At 37.8% G+C, this 25799-nt stretch overlaps 1 protein-coding gene across 2 annotated transcripts in view; it reads right to left on the bottom strand.

The window, feature by feature from the left end:
- The window catches only part of LDAH (lipid droplet associated hydrolase), a 95713-nt gene that overhangs the window by 22443 nt on the left and 47471 nt on the right, over positions 1-25799 (bottom strand). For both annotated transcript variants that reach the window (XM_012534864.3, XM_004274850.3), the window contains one exon: positions 6848-7082. In XM_012534864.3, the coding sequence (XP_012390318.1) occupies positions 6848-7082 (235 nt within the window). The remainder of the gene's footprint in view (positions 1-6847; positions 7083-25799) is intronic.

Below are 25799 nucleotides of genomic sequence, written 5' to 3'. Positions count from 1 at the left end.
ATATAAATTTCTATAGAAAAAAATAATAAAACCTTCACTGAGTCATTTACTTCTAAACCAGAGATGATATTCTAGTACTGTATCTAATCACCTTTTGCCCTAAATCCTGATACTGACCACACACACACAAAATCTTTTCCTTCATTGCTGAATTTTAGGCTAAACTTCCATGAATAACTAAAGCTGAAGTTGGCTTTTATAAATGGATTTTCCTAAGCTACACACATAAATGAGAGAATAGGTAACATGGCAGTCTGGTTTTGTCTTATTCAAAGTATTTTTCTGGGATTAAGTCAAAAATATGCTGAGAAGAAATTTGTGATTTTTTAGTGAAGCTTATGTGTCAGTTCATTGAATAGTTCTGTTCATTTCATATCACTGTATATGTTTTTAAAAGTTATTTCCATATTTGACTAAGGAAAGGAAAGATTATGAAAGTGTCTTTTACAAGAATGTATGCAACAGAAGTAACGTAATCTACCAGGAATGCCCTTTGTCTGCACTATGTTTTTCTAGTTAGGTAACTGAAAGGAATTAAAACATCAATTTGGCCTAACAAAAAGACCCTAGAATATTTTTTAACATTAATTATCTTGACCTGTGATACTGCTAAGCTAAAATATATTTGCTTTTAGCTTTGATCAGAAAATCCAGTTCAGCTGTCTCCCTCAAAAATTTATTTCTCATGAAACAGAAGAACATCTATTCTAAAGAAAATATGTAGTAGCAAATATTCCATATTTAAAATTAAAGAAAAAAACCATATATTTTCTTTAAAAATAACATTCAAAACAATCTAGTTATATCAATTGATCTAATGAACACTGTGGTAAAGTTTATAAAGTATCCTAATTGAATTAGGGCTCCTCTATCCTGAATGCTGGATAGGAAAGGATGTTTTACTCAGTCTGCTGAAGAAGGCTAACACATAGCATCTCAGCCTATAAGAAGCACCATTTTTGCCAAAAGGACAACAGCATTCGAAATACTTGAATAATTTGGTTCCTTGAATTTTTCAGACCTTACTACAATAAAAAAATATGTGTATAAACTAAAGGATACAGAAAATCAGTTTCTATCCAGATAGGTCAGGATTTATTATCCACTACTTGGACTGGCAAACTTCCTCCATTTGTTTCCATAAGATTTCTACTGAAGCACAGACATTACATAATGTGAAAACACCCCAAGTCCTCCTAAAAGTCAAACTGGTATGCTAAAGGTCACTGTCTGGATGACAGTCAAGCCACAGAGAAGCAGGTCTGGAGGAGGAAGGTCCGGACGGCATAGATTTGACCACTGAAAATGATCTCAGACCCGGTATTCCTTTCCCCTAATGACCCCTCTCTTTGTGTAACATGAAAATCATGTCACCAACTCAAGTGCCTGGTTTGAGTATCGATTACCCTTCACCATTCATGGGATATAAGCTCGGGAGGAGTGCACTAACCATCCACAAGGGCCAGAGTCTTATCTGATGAGTATCAGTCCCTCTCCGCAGGGGCCTTCTTGCATTTGTCATAAGCAAGGGAACAGGAATCACTAGAGGCATGGCCAGGGCAAGCCTGGGTAAAGGCAGGTTCTGTGGTAGCTGTTGCAAGAGGAGGCAGGGGCGACACGGGACCCAAAGGGGAGAGGTATAAAGAGGCCGGCTAGGATGATTGCAATGCTTGCTTAAGGGTTAGCCTACGGTCACTACTAGGAGACTGAACCAAGTTCCCATGCAGAGAATAAACCAAGAACACAAAGCAGCAAGAAGACAGGTAATTCTTGCCTCCTTTCTCTTTACCCAAGGTTATACAGACAGGGTGGGTAATAGGGAAACAAAAGAGACTACTGAAGTACTAGTTACTTGGGTATCAGAAAGGCAGATCCAGAAGGAAGAGAAGAGAAAATCAGAGAAGGAAAGGATGTTAGAAACATAAGGGCTGTGCTCCAAAAGTTTGTTTGCAAGTTGGTTGTTTGGAACAGAGATAAAGCAATGTGGCTGAGTGTTTAGTCTGGTCTAAAAGTCTATTTTGCACACAGTATAACTCTACTATGAGAAAGAAATCCCAGGGTTCCCCAAGCAACAATGCAGCTGGAAGGCTCTGGTTGCCTTGAGTCAGGGTGGGGAATGTGTCCTATGTCCAAACTGTCTTGCTCCTTGATGCCTGCACTTGCAGCTCCAGGAAGACTCAGTAAGAGGTCAATCACTGCAGCTGAAAGGAAGATTCCTTTCTCTCAAGTGCAGCCTATGCAGCCTACTTCTTCAAGAGGGTGTTTACAATTCTGTTGTAGAAAAATTGAAAAAAAATCTTTATATAAGTAACCATTTTAATGAAAAAACATTAAACACGTCATATGTCATATGTGATGTGTTACATAGTCACTAAATATATATAGAAAAACAAATAAAACTTTCTTATATCCCATGTGCTGATTTGGGTTTAGAAAATATTTCCCTATCTAATGCTTATCAGAAACCCAGATGTTTTGGGTGGAGTGTTCTATAAATGTCTATTAAATCCTGTTGGTTGATACTGTTGCTAATTTATGTATATCCTTGCTAATTTTTTCTGTTCTATTATTTGACTGATTGTTGAGAGAGGGGTGTTTAAGCGTCCACCTATAATTGTGCATTTGTCCATTACTCCTTTCAGTTCTATCAGTTTTTGCTTCATATATTTTGCCGCTCACTTGTTTCATGCATACACATTTAGAATTGCTATGACTCCTTGGTAAATTGAACCTTTTATTGTTATTATTATGTATTGTCACTCTATGTTCCTGGTAATTTTCTTTGCTATGAAGTTCACTTTATCTGATATTAATATAGTCATTACTAGTTCCTTTTGATTAATGTTTGCATGATGTATCTTTTCCCATTCTTTTAGTTTCAGTCTACCTATACAATTATACTTTAAGCAAATTTTCTAAAGACAGTATATACTTAGGTTCTGTTTTTTAATCCACTTTGTCAATCTTTATCTTTTAATTGGTATATTTTGACCATTTACATTTAATGTAATTATTGGTATGTTAGAGCCTGTATGCCATTTTATTATCTGTTTTCTGATGGTTGTCTGTTTTCTATTTCTCTGTGTTCTTTCTCTGGCCTTCCTATATTTTTTAATAAATGTTTTAGAATTCTATTTTGATTTACCTATAGTGTTTTGGAGTATGTCTATTTTTATAGATTTTAAAGTGGTCATTCTAGGTATTACATTAGATATGTAACTTAATACAGTTTACTGGTGTTGACATTTTACCAGTTCAAGTGAAGTACAGAGGTATATTACTTCCCTTTATGTTATTTTACCCTCCCCTATTTATAATATAATTGCCTTAAATACTTCTGTATACACTTAGATCATATCAATGTTATAATTTTTGCTTCAACTGTTAAACATAATTTAGAAATCTCAAGAGGAGAAGGAAAAATGTAATTACCCACATTTTTTCTTTCTGTTCTTTCCTTTCTAAATGTTTCAAGATTCCTTCTTTGATCATTTATTTTCAGTTTAGAGAACTTCCTATAGCTATTCTTTTAGGATAGGTCTGATAGTTACAAATTCCTTTAGTTTTCCTTCATTGGAGAGTGTCTTAATTTTCTCTTCCTTCCTGAAGCACATTTTTGCTGGATATAGAATTCTGTATTGATGGTTCTGTTCTATTTACACTTGAAATATATGCCATTTCTTTTGGCCTCTATAGATTCTGAAGAGAAAGTAGTTGTCACTCAAATAGATTTTCCTCTATAAATATGTATCATTTCTCTCTGGCTGCTTTCAAGATATTTTCCTTATTTTTGTTTTCAAATGTTTATGTGTCTTGGTGTGGATTTCTTTGGGTTTACTTATTTGGAGTTCATCTAGCTTCTTGAATTTTGTAGGTTTATGTCTTTTACCAAATTTGGGAAGTTCCTATTTTTATTATTATATCTTTATGTTCCCTGGTTCTTTCCTCTGTCCCCTCCATTTTATTGTTGAGCTCAAACACTGAGTTTTTAATTTGGCTATTATATTTTTCAGTTCTAAAATTTCCATTCAGTTTTTCTTTAAATTTTCTCTTTCCTGAGACTTTCTATTTTTTCCAACATGTTTATTAATTGCTCATTGAAGTATTTTATAATGACTGCTTTAAAATCTTTGTCAGAAAATTCTAATATCTCTGTCATTTGGTATTGGCATTTATTATCTTCTTCCATTCAAACTGAGATTTTCTGGGTGTTTGGTATGACAAGTGATTTTTAACTAAAACAAGGACAATGGGATATTATGATACTCCTGATCTTATTTAAACTTTCTATTTTAGGTGGGTTTTTTTTGTTTTTTTTTCCCTGACACTTCTTCAGCAAGGGAAGTGGGGAAGGAGAAGTGCCACCTCACTACTGCCAGGTGAGGCAGAAATCCAGGTTCTCCATTTGGTTTCTATTGACAACCAAGGGGTGGAGGGGCTCCTCATTATTGCTGGGCATGGGTAGGAATTCTGACTCCCCACTAGGCTTCCATTATTACCATCCCAGCCAGGAGAGGCAGAATTGCCTTATTGCTTTTCCCATATGATCCCCACTGATCTCACAGGAGTGGTGGTGGTAGTGGCCTCATTACTGCTGGGCAGTGGTGAAAGTCCTGCTTCTCCAACCAGCCTCTTCTGGACACCACGCTAGTGAGGAAGGAGAGGTGTGCCTCATTACTGTTGGGTGTGGGGTAAAGTCCAGGCCTCCCACTTGGCCTTTGCTGTTTTGGGTAGGGATAAGGCCACGGTTTTTACTATGGTGCATGGCTAGATTAGGGCAGTCATTATCCAAAAGTTTCTTTTAGAAAGGCTGTCATTTTCCTGGTCCTCTGGCTACAGAGTGCAGGCTTTCTTCAGGGCTTTTTAAAAATGCACACCCATTGGTATTTCTGGGTCACTGGCTCCAAGTCTAGGATACATGTGGTAAAAAGAAAACCCAGGGAACTTACAACTGTGTTGCTCTGTGGGTCCCAAGGTCCCTACATAGTCTGCTTTCTTCTCCACCTTTCAGAGTCTTATATTTGTTTTACATATAATATGCAGGATTTTTAGCACTTAGTAGGAGAAACAGGGAGACGAATACATCTATTTCATCTTCCTGGAAGCAGAAGTCCTTGGAGGAAAATGGATTCCTTAACTAGAGAATGCTTTTTTAAAATCCTTTCTAAGGGTAAAAAGAAAAAGATTAAAGAAGGGAAAAAAAAAAACCTTGTAAACTGTAATGACTTATTGAAGTATACGTGGAGTAGTTTTATATATGTTTGCCAGAATTTCAAGTGATTTCCATTTGATCTCAATTTCCAAATGTGTCCAGTCTAACTCTTGATTTGATCAATGACTGAGAACCAGAGAGGGGAAGGGACTAAATTGAGGCCGCAGAGGGAGTCTGAGGCAAAACCAAAATGAGAGTTGAGGGTTTCTGACTTGTAGTCAGTGTCATTTTCACTTACTAGGCCATTTCTTTCTCTTCTATGAGGGAAAAATAAGGGGCTGGACCAGAAGGTCTTCAAGGGACATCTCCAACTTCAATGTTTCGTGATTTTTATGACTGTCCTGAGCCTTGCTTCCCTACTCCCTATCTCATCTTCTGCTGCTACTATGCTAAGCCTATAACAAAGAATGAGAGTTGGGGAGAGCATAAAAATCCACAAATACAGAAAATATATTGAACTTTGTATTTGTGATGACTGCTTCTTGCTACATATTTAGAAAAACACCTCCCATACAATCTGTAGCTGTACAATTCTAAAGGCAGGGCTGTGACTTGCTTCTGGATTCACTATGCACATGATCTCATGGCACTCGATGTAGGTGAGCATGGTAAACTTTACTCAGGAGTCCTGCTTTTATGACTGAAAGGAGCAAAGAGACAGTAATAGCAGCAGCTATAGTAAAAGGAAGTTTAACACAGTGGCATATTGCTGGAGTTTGAACACTACCCACTAGTTGTGTGACTTCGGGCAAATCAGGTAACTTCTCTGAACCTCAGTATCTTTATCTGTAAAATGGGGACAATAATAATACCTAAACCTTATTAGTTCTTCTGAGGACTACAGGTTAAAGCTTAGAACAGCAGCTATTAGCTGCTGCTGCCGCAACTGTTGTTATATCATTCATTGGAGGCTTATTATAAATAAAATACTAGATAGACACTTTGCATATATTATCACATTTAATCCTATAATAATCTTTTGAGGTATGGGATATTATTATCCCATTTTATGGATTAAGAAAGTAGCATATTTTATTATTAAAATCATTTGTAAATATATAAATTAGTATTAACTAAACAGATAAATTACATTTAAAAACAGCATTTGAAGCCAAGAAGTAAAGTAGCAAAAACATTCCCTGGCACATTCAGAAACCATAATCAGTAACACATCCAGTGTTACATTACCATGACTATTATTTATTATTAGTTTTATAACTCAAACTTCTCCAAAAACTTTTAAAGAGCAAAGTAAAATCATAGCCTGTTCACTCTATGGGAATATTAGGCCTGATTTCCTTGGGCTGATTTTTGCGAAGTTCACACACTGAGCTTAACAGGGCACACCCTGGATTCCTGTAAGGACTCCATATATACTCGATACAGAAGGATTCTTTCTCATCATCCTGTAGCTAGAGTGGAGAATCAGAAGGATAAGGTTTAAAATTAAAGCTTGATGAGGCTTTTCTGTCATTTAGAATACCCCCCACTATTTTCTTTTTATTTCTAGTTTTAAACTTTTGGGAGAAAAATACAACAAATAATTCCTTGCTTGATACTCATCCACTGTCTGAGCTTATTCTCTTAACACTTTCTGATACAAGAATAAACATATACATTTTAAAATGTGCTTACTGAGGCAGAACGGTTCCAACATATTCAGAAACGAAAATTCGCTCTGTAGGTTCATCCTTCGAAGGAGCATTCTGATCACCAAGGATTTGATTTTCTCAGGCCACGGTTTAAGTAGTAAGTAGCCAGGAACATAGAAAGCATATCGAAACCAGCACAAAAGTGGAGTGGCGAGCTTGCCTCTGGGTGACTCAGACATTCGCTCAATTGTTGGAAAGAGCAGAAAAGAGCGAATTACCTACAATAAAAAAAAAAAAAACAACACATTTTGATGAGAAGTTTTCTTAAGGGATAAGTCATTGCTTTATTGTTTCTTCTATATAGTATCTACAAAGGACTGGGTTTTATAATATGGCTAACAATCTATTCAGACTGAGAAGAAGTACCATCCACTGCCTTCTCAGCCCTCAAACAACCTGGGTAGGATATAAGGGTGTCCCTTAAGTTGCTGGGGTTAATTTTCAGGGTGAGGAGGAAATCAGATTCCTAGATAAGTTATTGATTGTGACAGCAACTCACAATTCCTTTGAAGGATTGCTGAAAGTAGAAATGAATGTACCATTTCAGTAGTTATACCAACTTGACTGACTAATGATGCCAAAAGAGAATAAAGCTACATAAAAGACTCCATTTCTAGTCAGAATTTCTTTTATTGATTATATTTGGAGATAGTTCACTTTTGAAAAGCTCCTCTATTCCTTAATCTTACCAGCCAAAGATAATCTTTCATAGGACCAAATATATTTTTAGCAACTGATTCAACCTCAATAAAGTGTAGGCCAGGGACAAAGGAAGCTGGGAATTTCTACCTATGTGGGAAAATGTTTAAGGACAAAAATATCATTTCAACTCAATTCATCAGAATATCATGAAATATATTTTAATAATACACCAGACGAAAAGAGCATCGCTAAAACATTTAAAATTTACCATTATTTACCATATTAATATTAAAAAATTAATATATAAAAATAATTTATATGGGGATCAGAAAAGTCAAAATAGTTAAGTATAATCCATATTAATAATAGGATAACATAAATGGAACATAAATGGAACAGCTCATCAATGTTAGCAGATTGTAGAACAGGAAATGAGAATGGACTTTAAAAAAAACTTTTTTTTTTACTTTAAAAAACTTTTTTTACTTTAAAAAAAACCTTTTAAATTGTTAAGTATAACATACAGAAAAGCATATGAAACATAAATGTTCAATTTAACAAATAATTTATAAAATGAACAGCTGTGTGGGTCAAGAAAGAAGACACTGCCAGCATGGCATCTTCCCATCACAACCCCTTCCTCTGCTCACATCTTAGGTAATCTCTATACTGATTTTCTTACTTTTCTTTATATCAATACTTATCATTCCTTAATACTATAATCATTTCCTTATTTTGCTTTATATTAATGCTTATCATGCTGCTATAGACTGAACTGTGTCACCCCCAAATTGATATGACGAAGCCCTAACTCCCAAGGTGACTGCATGTAGAGAGAGGTAATTCCGGTTATATAAGGTCATAAGAGTGGGGCCCTAATGGATAGGATTGGTATCCTTATAAGGACAGACACCTGAGAGCTTACTCTCATCCCAAGAACACACAAAGAGGTCTGGCGAACACACAGACAGAAGGTGGCCATCTACAAGCCAGGAAGAAGTTTCACTGGAAACTGACCATGCTGGCATGCTGATCTTGGACTTCCAATCTCCAGAACTGTGAGAAAATACATGTCAGTTGTTTAAGCCACCCAGTCTATGGCATTTTGTTATGGCAGTTCGAGCAGACTAATACCTATCCCTTAATATCATAGTTAATTTTTGTCTGTTAATGAACTTTATATAAACGTAATCATGCAGTATGTTTTTGTATTTTACTTGCTTCACTCAACATTGTTTGTAACATCCAACCATGCTGATACATGTAGCAACAGCTCACTATCTTTGCTATACGGTTTTCCACTGTAAGAACATAACCCAATTTATTTTACTGACAGATATTTGTGTTGTTATTACAAATATGCTGTTATAATATTTTTACACACATCTCTTGTGCATGTGTGCATGTATTTCTGTTGACTATATCACCTCGAAGTAGAAATATGGGGTCATACGGTTGCACACGTGCAGCTTTAATAGGTAGTTCCAATTTTTTAAAAAATTTTATTTTATCTATTATTTTATACAGCAGGTTCTTATTAGTTATCCATTTTATACATATTAGTGTATATATGTCAATCCCAATTTCCCCAATAGTTTTTCAAAGTACTTATACCAATTTACATACAGAAAAGCATATAAAACATACATGAGGGTTCATATTGTTACATTTCCTCACATTTGGTACTGGCAAACTTTATAATTATAATTGTAATTGACTGACCTGGTGTTTAGAGGTATTTCATTGTGGCTCTAATTTGTGTTTCTCTGATGACTGATAAGGCTTTTATATGCTTTCTGGACATTTTCTATATATCCTTTGCAAATGTCTTATTTAAGTCTCACATTTTTCTATTAGACTGTCTTATTTTTTATTGATTTGTAGAAGTTGCTTTTTATTTTAGATACCAGTCCTTTGTCATGTTGCAGTTCTTGGCTTGCCTGTTCAACCCTTATTCTTTTTTTTTTTCTTAATGGAGATAAGTTCTTAAGTTTGATGCAGTTGAATTTAAGTCTTTTCTCTTACAGTTATTGTTCTTTGTCTGTGGTTTAAGAAATTCTACAAGATATTTTTTCATGCTACCTCTTATCTGTTCTACAATGTGGATTTAAGCCTTGGGCTGTGTTTAACTTCAGCTGTGAGTCTGTTCCTTTGATTGCAGGCATCAGTGATTTGCCACTTCCCTTATGTATTTACATTCTTCCTCCTGGATGAACTTGATGCACTTTTCCTGGTAGGCCCCGACAGTAAAGGTGGGGTTTTGTGGACTCAGTCTCTTTTTTACCTTCCACTGTTGACAGTCCTTTTTCATAGTAACCTATTTGATGGCACTGACCAAATGTTAAAGTTGATCAGGTAACACCTGTCATTGTGCCTTCATGTCTGTCTCACTAATAGAGAACAGGGATTTGAGGGTGAAAACTGTGGAGGACTCTTCTTTCTAATCATGGTATCTTCTTGTTCTTCCTTGGTCGTATCTATCAGCTAAGTGCTTAGCCATTTCCTGCAGACCTTTCCTTTTCTCTCAACAATATCTGAGATATTTTAGTTGTTTATTTTTGGTCACAGTAATTTGATCTCTACTAGATTTCCTCCTCTGTCACATAAGTAGGGTACTGTTCCCCCTGGCCTTGGTGTTCTCTGGGAGCAGGGAGGCACAGCCTTTTCAGATGATTTTAAAATGCTGGGTCAGTAACAACACACGACAAAGCGCTCATAATGTGCTTTTTGAGTGAACGCTGAGTTTCACCCAGAAGGTGGGAGCTTCTGCCACCTTGGCATCTTCTCAAGCACAAAGCAGAGGAGATGCGGCATGGACTGTGCTTAATAAAGGCCTTTGGGGCCTTTATGGGGCATTCATGGGCACTTGTGATGCAGATCACTGTGGGCTCCAGAATGTCAGGGATGATCCAGAATCTTCCAGTCAGAGCCAGCTGCCTGCATTACAATGGGTTTATACAAAGGTTATATATAAAGATTCACACAAAGGTTACAGGATCTCTGGGAAGTCTGACTGGACAAGAAAAGTCAGTTAAAGGAATCATTCTCCCTGGATGCCAATTTCAGTGTGAACTCTAACTCAATGCATTTGTCTTGTATTTTTTTACTTTTATTTTATTTTTGGCTGCATTGGGTCTTCGTTGCTGCGCACGGGCTTTCTCTAGTTGCAGTGAGAGGGGGTTACTCTTTGTTGTAGTGCGTGGGCTTCTCATCGTGGTGGCTTCTCTTGTTGCGAAGCATGGGCTCTAGGCACGTGGGCTTCACTAGTTGCAGCATGGGGGCTCAGTAGTTGTGGCAGGCAGGCCCTAGAGCACGCAGGCTTCAGTACTTGTGGCTCATGGGCTCTAGAGCGCAGGCTCAGTAGTTTTGATTCATGGGCTTAGTTGCTCCATGGCACATGGGATCTTCCTGGACCAGGGATCGAACCCACGTCCCCTGCATTGGCAGGTGGATTCTTAACCACTGCACCACCAGGGAAGTCCCTAACTCAATGCATTTGAACACAAACACAGGAGGAATGAAATCAGCTTCGGGATCCTGGGACATTTGATACTTGGTCACCTTCTTCTTCCCCTTCTAGCATAACACAGGGACACAGCATTCCTGATTCATCAGTGATGCCTATGGTGTTGAGGACACAGGATAAGCAGAGTATGTAGCGTGAGCATCCTAACTGTAGTTACCTTCAGTCTTGGGAAGCATAAGTAAAGAACCTGATCGCTTCCTGATGTCTCCAGGGTTCTTGAACAGGTCTCTGTATTCTCGTATTCCATATACAGTGGGTATGCTACTGCTTCACCTTTGCCTTTTCTGTCCAAAGATATTCTTCAGGACTGCTCCCAATGGCTCAAAGTCAAATAGGGCTGCTGTCTCTCTTAGAGATATGGAATATACCCTTCAGACTGGCAAAAAATAAGAAATCTAACAATACCAAGTACTAATGATGTGGATCAGCAAGAACTCTTAAACAATATGGCATTAATTATTAGCCTTTCTTCTTCTGTTTTCGAAAGTATGATCCCTTTGGTGGGTGTCTGGAGCTCACATAGAAAGTAAATTTTATCATATCATCTAATGTTAGCAGTTTAATCCAGGGATCTGGCATTTCACTTGGATACCAAACAGCACACTTTAAGACTCTGAAGGGTAGAAACAATAAAAAATCTTTTAGCAACTGGAGTGGTACTACAATTAACCACTGACTTTTATACCTTCAAATTCAGATTTCTTCCCCTATCTCTTGACGTAATTCTAATATCATGAGTCCTTTAACTCCTGTAAGTGCTACCAATGTTCTATTGGACTTAAGTCTTGAGAGATTTCAAACAGGGGTGGATTTGTATAAAGCAATCTTTGGTATTGAGAGAGGCAGGGTTTCTCACTGCCCTGCTGAGGCCTCCCAGCTGAAGGGCTAAGAAGGAGCTCCCTTCCCCACCCCACAGGAAGAGTTCTCCCTCGATGCTGAAGAGCAGGTTTCTTGTTAGCAGCTGCAGTGGCAGCAAAGACAATGATGAAGAAACTGAGTTCTCAGCCTCAGCTGGGCTCTCGTTTGTCGCTCCCACCTGGAGCTATAGGAACACGATACGGTAAGAAAGCCAGGTTGGCCGCAGTTCACAGTCACTGCAGGCTCCTTGGCAGCCAACGTTCTTCAATAATATCTCTAAAAGCTCGACGGCTTAGTCTTTCACTTTTTGGTTCATAATCTACCTGAAACTGATTTTTATGTGTGGTGTGAAATATGGGTCTAATTTCATTTTTTTCCACATGGAAACTCAACTGTTCCAGCACTATTAACTGCAAAGACTGCCCTTCTGCAGTGACATTTCTGTTGTAAATCCTGTGTATATGTGAACAGGTCCTTTCCAGGGTTCTATAATCTGTCCTACTGGCCTACTCTTCTAACTCTGTGCCACAAGCACACATCTTATTTACTAAAGCTTTATATTTTGGTATTTGGTAGAGTAACTTAAACCCCATTTTCTTGTTCTTCTAAAATGCCTTGAGTATTTTTGGCTCTCTGCATTGGATACGGATATGAGTTTTAAATGGATAAAACCCATATATGGATACTGAGTTTTATAAAATACCTTTTCTGTCCCTATTGAAATGATCATATGATTTTTCTCCTTTCATTTATTAACGTGGTAAACTATCAATTGATTTTCTAATGTGAAACTAACTTTCTATTTTTGGGATAGACCCACCTGGGTCATGATACATCCTTCTCATGTTACTATATTACTATATTTGGTTTCCTAATACTTTGTGTAGGACTTTTGCATGTTGATAAGTAAGCCTGGCCTATAATTTGCTTTTCTTATATTATTTATTCCAGGTTTGCATATAAGGTTTTGTTAGTTTGAGAAAACAGAGTTGGAGACTATGGTTTCCTTTCCCATTATTCAGAGGATTTTGTAATATAATAGAATGATTTATTCTCTGAATATTTGATAGAACTCACCAGGGAAGCCTAAACTTTGTTTGTTTTGTTTTGTTTTGATTTTGCCACACCACACAGCTTATGGGGTCTTAGTTCCCTGACCAGGGATTGAACCCAGGCCACAGCAGTGACAGCGCCGAGTCCTAACCACTGGACCACCAAGGGAAATCTCTAGAGTTTTATTTTTAGAAAGATTTGACTATTGATTGATTCAATTTCTTTAAAGGCTTAGGACCATTCAGGCTTTCTATTTCTCCTTGAGAATCTGTTTTGATGTTATCTTTTTCTAGGGATTTAGCCATTTCATTTAAACTTCTAAATTTATTGACATGAAGTTATTTATAATATCCTGCTATTATACTTCAATCTCTGGACCACCAGTAGTGATATTACCTCTTTTATTCCGTTATTGACTATTAGTACCTGATAAAGTAAACCTTTTATAATTATGAAGGAACTCTCTTCATCTCTAGTAATGTTTTTCCCTTAGGGCTTATTTTGTTTAATGTTAACATAGCTATACCAGCTTTCTTTTGGTTAGAATTTGCAAGATATACCCTTCCCACCCTTCTACTACCTTTCTATAGCCTTATATTTAGAAGATAGTTGGATTATTATCTCTATCTAATCTGACAGTCTATGTCTTTTAACTAACATGACTAATACGTTTACTACATTTTCACTTTAAAAATACCAATATTTTGGAGTTAAATCTAATTTTGTGCTTTCTAGTTTTTGTATCTCCTTACCCCATTTTTTCTTCTTTCTTACCATGTTTTGCATGAGAAAGATATAAGTAATAAAAACATAAGTGACAGTAAATACTAAATAAAGAATTGAGTAAATGATATAACAATGAATAAAATGTGTATGTTAGTAAGTCACAATAAATGATTAATAATTTAAAAATAATTATATGACAATCTAAGGAATGAATAATTATAAAAATAAAATAATAATAAGTAATTAAGAGATGTATAATACTAGTAAATCTCAAGTCCTATGGTGGGGTAGGAAAGAAAGAAGATAATGAAAAAAGATCAGGAATTGCTGGAAGTGGTGGTGTAGCTCTAAATAGGGTGTTTACAGAAGGCTTCAGTGAAAGGTGACATTTGTGCAAAGGCAGTTACGGAGTGGGCTGATGATATTTGGGAAAAGAGTTTTTCTGGGAGAGGGAGGAGCAAGTGCAAAGGCCATAAAACAGAACCTAATTTGGTGTTTGAGTAAAAAGCAAGAAGTACAGTTGGAGCCGAGTATGTGAGAGGACAGCAGCTCAGGCTGCGGCAGCTGTGATCACAGGGGCAACAGACAATGGACTGTCCAATAGGCCTCTGGTTTTCACTCTGAGTAACTGAAAAGGCTTTGAAGGGTTTTGAAAACAGGGGTGATATGTTTGACTTCCATCTTAATAGGGTTACTCTGGTTACTGTATTGTTAATACTGTCCTAGAAGTACTATATCAATGAAATTTGACAAGATTTAAAAAAAAGTAAGAAATATTGGGAAGGTAAAATTACCATTATTTTCAGCTTATGTTTTAAACATTAACAAAATCTCATGTATAAAAATAATAGCTAAATACCACTGTAAAAAGAAATGTACTACACTTATATAAAGAAAACTTTAAAATCCAAAGGGACATTTGTTCTTCCATTGCAAAAGAGATATAAATTCTCCCACAAAGTTAATCAATTCAGTTCATTCAATACCAATTAAAATACTAAAAAATGATCTTTATTTTGAAATTTGACAAATTATATTAATGTTCATCTGGAAAATGAAAGGCACTAAACCTAGAAATTCTGAAAAAGAAGAGAAAGAGGGGAGATTAGCTCTACTAAACATTACACATATTATGAAGCTACAGTAGTTAAAACTGTATGATCAGAAAAGCATCACACAGCTCAACAGAACAAAAAAGAGTCTAGAAACAGACCTGAACATATATGGGAATTAAGTTTATGATAAAGGTATCAGTGGAGGAAAAAAAAAAAGAGTTGTTCAATAAATGCAGTTGGGAAAACTGGAAAACAGAATTATTTAGAAGAGCAAAAGACTGGAGATGAATGTCCATAATTAGGACTGGTTACATAAATTATGATATATCCATTTAATGGAATACTATGCTATAATGAACATTAGGCAGATTCGCATGTGCTGACAATGAGGGTGTCCAAATTCTGTTTCTTCTTGGAAACCAAATAGTTGGAATTATGAATAAAAGGGAATTAGCAAGCTTCAAAGAAGACATTCTAAGCCTTGGGGCTCATATGTTCTCTGAACTTTTTATTCTGAAAGGGCAAAGGTAATTTTGCTTATTTTCAGGTTCTTCAACTATATCCTATAAGTGATACCAGGAAAATTAGACGTCACTGAATAATGCAGTCTCCACTGACTAGAATTTAACTATTCAACTCTCAAACCTTCTGCATTTATAATGGCACCAGAGATGATAAGAGAAAATATTCATAACTAGGACTCTTAGGTGTTACAAATTCTTCAGGAAAGTAAAACTAAATTATGTTCTATTGTACTCTGCTTATAAAAGCAGGAGAATATGCTAAAACACATTACAAACACTTAAAAGGGGAAAGTTCGAAAGAAAAAGTTTTGTTTTTTTGTCTTTTTTTTTTCCTGGCCAATCCACAGTTAACCAGAACAATCAACTAATGAAAATAATCTGTTTTCCAAGAAGTCTGGTAATTGAGTCCGGTATGGTAACTCATTGCTCATTTTAGTTTCAAGTTTATTCACTTCAAAATAACGGGCTTCCTTGTGTTTATTAAAATGTCCTAAAGAATTAAATGGTTAATACAGTTACTGTCATACTAAAAAATGTACCATACAGATTCCATACTAGTTATGTAACCCACAGTATCTAAGGAACTTCAGGCTGATCAAATCAGTTGGCAGAAAGAGGAAACAATCCGTTACTTTGTATAAACGGTCCATTACTGTGACCTGTGTTAAACAAAACTGCATGCAAGGAAAAACTCTAAAAATACACGAGGAACTACAGGGTTACATTTGGTTGATCTATATCAATAATAAATTGAGAATTAAAGTGCACTCTGAAATCATGGGAATGTACTGAAACAATAAGGAAGTTCTAATGTGTACTCTGAAGGCATCATTGCCTCTCAATAATATAAGAAAACCAAAGATTGTTTATCACAACTAATAGTTGATGAAACTGGTTTTCCTCTCTTGCCTTTGGAGAGCAACAGTTATTACCTGTTGGGTGAAACTTATACTTTTCCTAGATACCATAACAATAATTTCAGTGAGATTTATAGTCCAAATACGATAGGTTAAAGAACAGTAATAAAATTTTCTTTTATTCATATAGACACCTACTGGCAAAAAAATCACTGAGGTCAAGGAAATATACCCAATTTTATAACACAGCTGTGCAGAAAAAGTTTCCAAGTCTGTGTACATGACAAAACGTTTTCTTATGTTACTGTCTCATTAAAGAAAGAACTTCTAGGCTGGCCAATTCATTCTACTCTAAGGAAACATTTTTATATATTTCACATTCTCATTTGAAATCTGAGTCACTTTTGATAATGAAGCACAACCATGTTTTCTTGACTAGTATGGGAAAGCAAATATACACAGTGGGACTTTTTATACAGGGTACGTTTGGGGAATTGGAGACAGTATTTTGATGTTTATTTTTCCTGAATTTATTATTATTATTAATCATTTTCCAAAAAGGAAGTTAGGAAACAATTTGAAGTATAGCCATAAAGTAAGGACTATGATGTTCAGGTGTGGTTTTTGTACAACCTGTTTCATTAAATAGGCATTTTATTTTTAAACAGAGTAAAATCTAAAAAATATCTTCAATACACTTATACTGTTCAGATAGCTTACTTTTCTGGGGTGCAGCAATTATGCCTATATGTTATGACTAAATGAAGCCATGATAAACAGTACTTCAACATCTTTGAAAGAATGGCATCACTGCTACTTTCCCTATTTGCTTATCAGCTGAGCCCACCTGCTGCAGTAATGGCAGGATACTTCCCTACTATAACAAGCTGAAAACAAGAAAACACAGCACATAGTTTTTCCTTTCGTATGACTGCCAACATTGTTAAGACATGTCAGAGAACATGCAATATAAACCAGGCAGCCTTCAAAGATAAAGCTGTTGGTAGTCAAAACGCAGACCTAGGAATAATCCTAGTTTAGTTTATCTCTTCTCCCCAAAAAGTTTATCTCTTTTCCTCTCTTTAGGATGAGACTATTCAGCTTATTTAATCGTATGTATTCAGTTTATAAACTGCAAATTCCATTCTATTTTAATGATCAAGAGCTTGCTTTTTGAGATCTTCTATTCTGTCTTAACAATTTCATACATTAGTAAGACAGGAATATGCCCCACAGTAGGGAACTGCTTGGAATAACAGTAGTAATGATAGCTTACTATCTTCTAGGAACTAGGCTGATGTACTTTATATACATAATCTCACTTAATATGCATAACAACCTCATCAAGTAAATGTCTTCATTCTATAGATGAGAAAAGTGAGGTTTAGCTACTAAGTGATAAAGACGAAGTATGGACCCAAGGAGGGTAACTTCAGAGCCCATGCCATTAACCATTAATTACACTGTATACTTGCAGACAAAAGAATTTCTTAATAATTATTATTGTTTGGTGACATACTTGCAAACAAAAGAATTTCGTAATAATTATTGTTTGGTGACATAATTCCCTGTGGTTTAAACAACTGCTACCATTATTGTTAGAGATAGGCCAATATTTCAATATTTACAAGTGTTTCAAATCATTCAGCTTCAGAAAGAACGTTAAATCCTAAGAAGGAAGATCCTTCAAAATTGATACTGAAAAAAAATTATGCCACTTCAATATGTTTTGCTTAAGATAGATGGCATTCATGAAACTGACCACTTTTACCATTTCCCATTCATGTGAATTATACTCAGATCTTCTGGGGCAGAGGTTTTTCTACACTTTAATTACCTGAATGTAAAAAAAAAAAGCCATTTCATGCATTTAATCTACATGTCAGGGTTGTTAATTACAAGGAACGCTGCATATTTGCAGAGATATTTGCATATGATTACAGTTAAATATTTGAAACATAGCTTCAAAATCTTCCTATAACCCATTCTTCTCAAGCTTCTGTCATTTTATACACTTCAGATTTATTTTATTTTGAAAGCAAAATGCTCTCCTCAGTTTAAAATCTCTTGTAATCTACTTCCTTTTGAGTCTTTCAGATTCAGAATCACTAAGAACTCCAACAGAAAATTAAGGAAGCTCAGCTGCTCTGGAGTGCAGCAATCTACTGCAGAGCAACTGTTATTCCGCATCGAACGGTGTTTTCCAGGCAGCCTCAGAATTCAGCGAATGGTGACAATAACAAACCCATCCTCACGTCTACAGCGCTGATATTCTCATGTAGCTACTATGGCCTTCGGCAACATCAGCTTTCTCTTGGTTAATAATGGCAAAGCTACACAGAATCTGAAAGAATAGCTTTGCTGATCAAAAAACTGTTATCTGGCAATTCCTTAGACTTGGAGCTGGAATACTCTGTGGGAGTCAGGAAGCAAGAAACATGAATTATTTGACAATGGGGTTGGGACTTTTCTAAGTTAGAAACTCCAGTCTTTAAGAGCTTAAGCCACTTGAGAGGGAAGAGTCGTTCATTGGGTTTACTGATTGTTAGTTTGTTCATTTGTTCATTCATTAAAGATATATTGGCACCTACGATGCACCAGATGCTGTGGTGAGTGCTGGAGACGAAATGGTGAAAGAGCCTCTGCTTTTAGAGAACTTAGAGTCGAATGGGAGAGGTATCTACAGTAACGCACGATAGGTACCATGCTAAGGGAAATAAAGAGTACCATACAAACATATAAAATGGGCACGAGAAACCTCTTATTCATCGTGGCGTATGTCAGCTACAAATTGGCACTTGCCATCTACCTCTACATGGATTAAATCATGTGCTGCTGCAGCTGCTGACTTCCAACATCCCCTGAAAGGAGTTCAGGGTGGAGAGCAGAAATGAGGCACTCTGTGCTCTGGGAAAAACTGGCAGAACAGGTCTGCAGATAGTTAGGTATTTTCAGGAGCTGATTTTATGAGCCCAATTCTTGTATCTCCTCAAATCTAGAAAAGCACTAAAATCCTTCATGGTGATGTCTGCTCCTTGTGACTAGCAGTAACCTTCACGAGACTAGCAGAAACCTTCTGCAAAAAATATGTGCCTGATTGCATGTACTCGCCCATCACCAAAATCACATGTATACTGACCTTCCCCCCTACCTCTTTGGAGCAGTTTCTCAGAGCTATCTGAGATGCTGTTTCCCGGACTATAGTCCTCATTTTGCCCCCAATAAAACTTAACTCACAACTCTCATGTTCTGCAATTTTTTTAAGTTGGCACCTAGGAACCTTTGAAAAGGGCCATGGAAAGAGAAATTGTTTGACAAACATTCACTGAATATCTACATAAGCAAAGTGCTGATGACAGACCTCAGGGTTATCCAGGGAAATCAGTAAAAAAGATTCTTCCCTGTTTAACTTTGCTGAAAGAAACTGTGAAATGTATATGCTTCAGTTCCACACACTAAAATACCACTTTCATACCTGTACAAAGACCAGGCAAAGTTATCCATCACAGGGCTTCAGACTAGGGAGAGTGAGACAATGAAAGGGCCCATGGCAGAGACACACACTGGGTGCAGGCCAAAGCACCAGACAACGAGGGATTTCTGCCACAGAAGCTGTCCCAGTAAACACTCCTAGCTTCTCAGAAGTCAAAAGCAAGGCACAAAGTACGGCAAAGTATGTCCCATTTTATCTGACAGCAGGCAAATCCAACAGTTAGGGAAGCTAAGACCCGTGAGATACAGATTAAAACTTGGGGAAAAAAGCAGTTAACTCACAACAAAAAGTTAGGCCCAAATAATTGAAGAAAGTCCATAAACCCTAATACCAGCTATGATAATGAAACAGGTAAGAATCTGTCCTCCTTTCAATTCAGGAAAAAATAAAGATGTATCAGAGATGTACATATCTTAACATATCTTTTCCCTCACAGGTCTCTGAAGGGGGTGCTTCCTCTCCCACTGTCACCCAGACGCACCAGCTCCCTGAGGGTAGCAACCCTCCTGGCGCTGCTATGATAACTCCTAGGCTTAGCCGAACACCGCACTCGCTCCTGAGTCTTACCTCTGCCTCGCTGGGATTCTGAGGCCTCAGCTTCTACAGAGCTCAGAGAGTGGCCAAATGCCCCTGGGGAGGCCCTACCTTCCTTAACAGGATTGGCCTGCATTCCCGAGAGCCTTTAAACATCTCTGCCAACTGGTACGCTGCACTTGACAGACAAATATGACAGTCACTAATTTATCAACTAAAAATGTCCCATGGTATCTGAAAATACTGTATGATGAAAATGGGAATCATATACTCTGTTACCAGTTCAAATTTTAGCCACCAACTAAAAACATTCATTCAGCTCAAAGGACCATGATATATTTAACTTACTCTCAAGTAGTTCAGAAAGAAATATTATATATATATACATTTATATATACACATATATATACACACACACATATATATTATTTATATGTATGTGTACACACACATGCACACTTACTCTCCCTACCCCCCTCATATATATGCATGAGAGAGACAGAGAGAGCAGCAGGGGGCAGAAGAGGGAGAGCAAATAACAGGTAAGATGAGGTAAAATATTAACAACAGTCAATTGGGATCAAGTGTATATGGTGTTCTATGTACTATTCTTATTCTTGCAACTCTTCTGTAAGTTTTAAATTCTTTCCACATAAAGTATTAAAAAATAAAGTCCAGTCCACCACTGCCCTCTATCCCCCAGCCACGGCACTTCTAATCCCCACATCTTGCTCCACTTTTTATCAAGGCAGTCTCACCTTTGAACGTATTAATTTTTATGTTTATTACCATCTCCCCTTAGCAGACTATGACCTCTGAAAGGTCAGGGCTTTTTTCCTGTTTTGATCATGGGTGCCTTCAAGTCCATACCAGGTGCTCAGTGACAGTGCAAGGACACAGCAAACTGAATAAATGAAAGCCAGGCTAAGGGGCAGGGTCTCCATGTTGACTGCCTCATCCAGTACCCCCAAGCAGCTCCTCCTCCGGAGCTGCACCTCGGGAATGGAGGTTTATCGTGTACAGAAGTTGAAGGCATAGGGAATGGCTGGGGAAAAGGGCCATCAATGGAAAGGAGGATTAAGTGAAAGCCCAACATGAATGCTGACACTCTCACAAGCAAACACCAGCCTCTTATGGTTCACTTAGATGATGCTGCTCTCAGGCAGAAGATCTGAAGATTTTAGGGGGAGAAACTGAATGGCTCTAGAGAAAAAACATACTAATAGTGACACTGGGAAACAACACCAAAAAAGAAAGTCAGGACCCCTGTCCCATAACCCTGCGGTGAAGCTGCCTAGCTGACAAGGCCCACTCCCCCACACAAACCTCCTAGGATTTCCAATGCTTCATTCCTTAAATGTGAATAGATAAAAAGGAATGTTAGACATCTGAGAAACCTTCTATTCTAGATCAACATAAGCAAAACGTGAAAAAGAAAATTCAGAATGAATAGAGACAGTGCAAGAATACAGCAAAACGCCCAAAATTTGCTTTCCTCAGAGACAGAGAGGGAGAGAGAAATACCCATGAATAAAAAGGACTGTACAAAAACGGAACAAGGAACAAGAAATTATCTTAGAAACTGTTTGTATGAAGGCTTGAAATAAAAAGTTTAATTAGATGAATTCCAAGATAAGGCTGGGGAAAATATCCATTTCTCATCGTATAAAACTTTAAAGGAGAAGAGAAAGATGAACAACGGAAAATGAAATAAATCAAGAGAATCTTTTCTGGAGGTTTAACACATGAATAATCAGAAAACAAGTAGAAAAAAATACGAGAAAAGTTTTCAGTACGTAAGGATGCCAGTTTCCAGATTAAAAAGGATAAACAGTCCAAGGAGTATCACCACAAAATATAATGGAGATAAAGTGAAGATTCCAAAACTGTCCAGAGAAAAAACAGGGCACATAAAGAACAAAAAACGCGAAATGGAATACTTCTCAGGGCAAAGCCTGAAGAACTGGAAGCTAGGCAGCAGTGGTAACGGTGGCCACGGGGAGTGGGCGTGGCAGGCTAGCCTACTGCAGAGCCATCTGCCTGCCAAGAACAATTAGAAAAGCTGGAAAAAGCATTTTTTTTAAGTCTCTTTGGAAGCATCAAAGGCAGAGGAGATTTGAAGGGCCAAAATTCTAGAGAAAAAGGAAACTTTGAGAGGTGTGCTGAAACAGTTCTTCTCAGTTATTTACCAATTTGCAAGCAATGGCTATAAGGCCAAGAAGCTGAACAGTTTCTGAAAATCTTCTGTGGCTCAAGGGTCAAAACTCGGGCGTTTGGTGCCCATTAAAGAGAAGGCACCTGGGCTCTCTGTGGGAACTACTAAAGGGTTACCCCTTAGAAGCAGTGATGAACCAGCCTGACAAAGATAGTTTTGATTCAGTCCAATTCCTTATCACATTAAAGTGATGGATCCTCACTATAACTGCTAGTCAAAAGCAAAGGTAAACCCTCTCTGGAGGAAGACAGAAGCCTCACATTGTCTTAATAATTTTTCGTATATAATGTCAGGTATTCAATTTAAAAAGAACCTTACCAAGCAGTGATGGTTTATTTTCGTTGTCAACTTGACTGGGCCATGGGATTAGCAGATATTTGGTCAAAAGTTATTCTGGGTGTGTCTGAGAGGATGTTTTGGATGAGATTAACATTGAATCAGTAGATCTAGTAAAGAAGATTGTCCTCCCCAGTGTTAGTGCGCCTCATCCAATCAGTTGAAGGTCTGAATAAAACAGAAAGGTTGAGTAAGAGAGAATTCCTTCTGCTGACTGCCTTTGAGCTGGGACACTGTTTTTTTTTCCCCTGCCTTTGGACTCCAACGGAAATACTGACTCTTCCTGGGTCTCGAGTTGGCCTGCTTTTGGACTAGAACTTACACCATCGACTCTCCTGGGTCTCCAGTTTACTGACTACAGATCTTGCCTTTGTCAGCCTCCATAACTGTGTTACCAATTCCTTATAGTTAGTCACTTTCTATGTATACACACATCCTATTGGTTCTGTTTCTCTGGAGAACCCTGACTAATATACAAACATACTGAGGGACAAGGCAACATGACCAAAAAACAAAGAAGGAAAAAGCAGAAAAGAAATGTAACTACAAGAGGCTTAGACACTAGAATTATCAGTTATGATTTTCATTTATTTTTATTTCAAATATGTCACCTCTGAATTTTATTTTTTAAGAGTAAAATTGTACTTCAAAAAATTGTTGACAGTACAAAGGAGAATAAAGTCAGACATGAACTTCAAAATAACAGTGATTAATACGATCAAGAAATTAAATGACAAGGGCTTCCCTGGTGGCGCAGTGGTTAAGAGTCTGCCTGCAATGCAGAGGACACAGGTTCGAGCCCTGCTTCAGGAGGATCCCACATGTCGCGGAGCAGCTTAGCCTGTGCGCCACAGCTACTAAGCCTGAGCTCTAGAGCCCGCAAGCCAGAACTACTGAGCCCGCGTGCTAGAACTACTGAAGCCTGTGTGCCTAGAGCCCGTGCTCCGCAACAAGAGAAGCCACTGCAGTGAGAAGCCCACACACCACAGCAGAGTAGCCCCGCTCACTGCAGCTAGAGAAAGCCCATGCACAGCAACGAAGATGCAACGCAGCCAAAAATAAATTAATTAATTAAAAAAAAGAAATTAAATGATGAGATGTAGAATTTTAGGAAATGGTTAACTATAATAATAATAAAATGGAAATTCTATAAGCAAAAAATAGAATGAATGAAATTGAGAATTCAACATATGGGTTTAAAAGGAGTTTATACATAGCTGAAGTGAGGGTTAGTGAACTGGAAAATAGGACAGAATAACCAGATTGAAGCAGGGAGAGAAAAAAGAGTTATCGTGTGAAAGTTACACCTTAATTTTAAAAAAGAAAAGCTCAGGGCTTCCCTGGTGGCGCAGTGGTTGAGAGTCCACCTGCCGATGCAGGGGACATGGGTTTGTGCCCTGGTACGGGAAGATCCCACGTGCCACGGAGCGACTGGGCCCGTGAGCCATGGCCGCTGAGCCTGTGAGTCCAGAGCCTGTGCTCCGCAATGGGAGAGGCCACAACAGTGAGAGGCCCGCGTACCGCAAAAAAAAAAAAAAAAAAGCTCAGAGATCTAATAGGGAGAATCAAATAAATATGCAATGCCTGTAATACAAGGTAGAATTTTGAGAAAAAGGGTTATAAAGGAAGGACAGTAAAAACTGGGAAGAATCAGGAAAGAGCTCACACAGAAGTTTGCACTGAGATGACTTGAAAAGGTGGATAGATGCCATCTGTTAGGTGGTGGTAGGAAAAACAGAAAGGAAGTGGACGACAAGAAATAATAATATTTAGGAGGAGTACTAGGTATGTACAGGGCAGGTGTAGGGACTACGACCGAAGGGGACAAGTTGAGGCCATCTCCCTCAGAGGACCTTGAGGAGAGCTCCCCTGGCACCCAGATAATCAGAATCGTCCCTAAGATTTTATGAAATCACTTCTGAATCACTTTCAATCAACATTTGTGTAATATTACTGAAGTCCTAGAACCTTTCTCCTCTGCAATAGGAACAAGAAACTCCTCAGCATTTTTCTGAAGGTAGTACGTTCAGAAAGAGGAAAAGCCTGAATCTCTAACACTCAGTTTGGCTTATACAGAAGTTCCCACAACTATACTGGTGAGGAGATAAAATTGTTGAAACGGAGTTTCTGGACTGTCTACAGACTTCATTCATGCATGTTTCCTCTGGTCTCTGTATGACTGATAATGGGAAGTGATTTATTGTCTGGTTTCCTAGGAACAGGTTGTCAGAAATGATGCTGGCTTCAGTCTTTATCCGTTTGTCAATATACCTCCCTGATACCTGATGATCTGGCTTCTTCCCAACCAAATACAATTGGTCTGAACTGGCTCGGAATGTAAGGTCTCAAAGCAACCACATTTCATTCTTGTGAAGCATCTTTCATTTAGTGCCTGCTAGGCTTTTTCCACTTCAGGGAATTTTTTGTGGCCTACATTGCATATTGTTCACAGATTTTCCATACTAGCAAGAAGGGAGGGTAAAACAGCCTCATGCACACAGGGTAACCATGTTAGAGAGTCTTTTCCTTCCTTAAAGATCATATTCATAGTTCTCATCTCCACAAACTGATAGGCCTGAAAAGAATCTTCTGGCTGGAATCAACAATAGCCACAAAAAAACAATTTCACAGAATTCTGCTCATCTGTTTCTACTTTCTTCTATGTTATCCCTTTTCTGACTGCTATGCTCCGTCCACTGAGGCTCTGAGAATCTGCTCTTCTGTGAACATCCAGTTCATTGGCTTAACAAGGTCTAAATGTAGCAAGGCACAAGCTATAGTTTTCAGACCTGTATCCATCCAACTGCCAGGGTATTCACAAATACAACATCTCTGCCTTAGCATGGGCCACTCACTCACTCACACCCCAGACCCTCTTGAAGTCCTAGCCACTATGAAACTTGTAGTCCAATGAGATCTGAATAAGGTCTGCTTCACCCTAGCAGTAGGATGAATGATGATGCTAATCCCAACCTGTGGGGTTTTTTTGTTTGTTTTATTGTTGGTTTTTTTTTGTGTTACACGGGCCTCTCACTGTTGTGGCCTCTCCCATTGCGGAGCACAGGCTCCGGACGCGCAGGCTCAGCAGCCATGGCTCATGGGCCCAGCCGCTCCGC

This window comes from Orcinus orca, chromosome 13, assembly GCF_937001465.1.
Source record: "Orcinus orca chromosome 13, mOrcOrc1.1, whole genome shotgun sequence".
NCBI lineage: Eukaryota > Metazoa > Chordata > Mammalia > Artiodactyla > Delphinidae > Orcinus > Orcinus orca.
The sequence above is the reverse complement of the archived record's forward strand: the minus strand, read 5'-3'. Positions and strand labels throughout refer to the sequence as shown.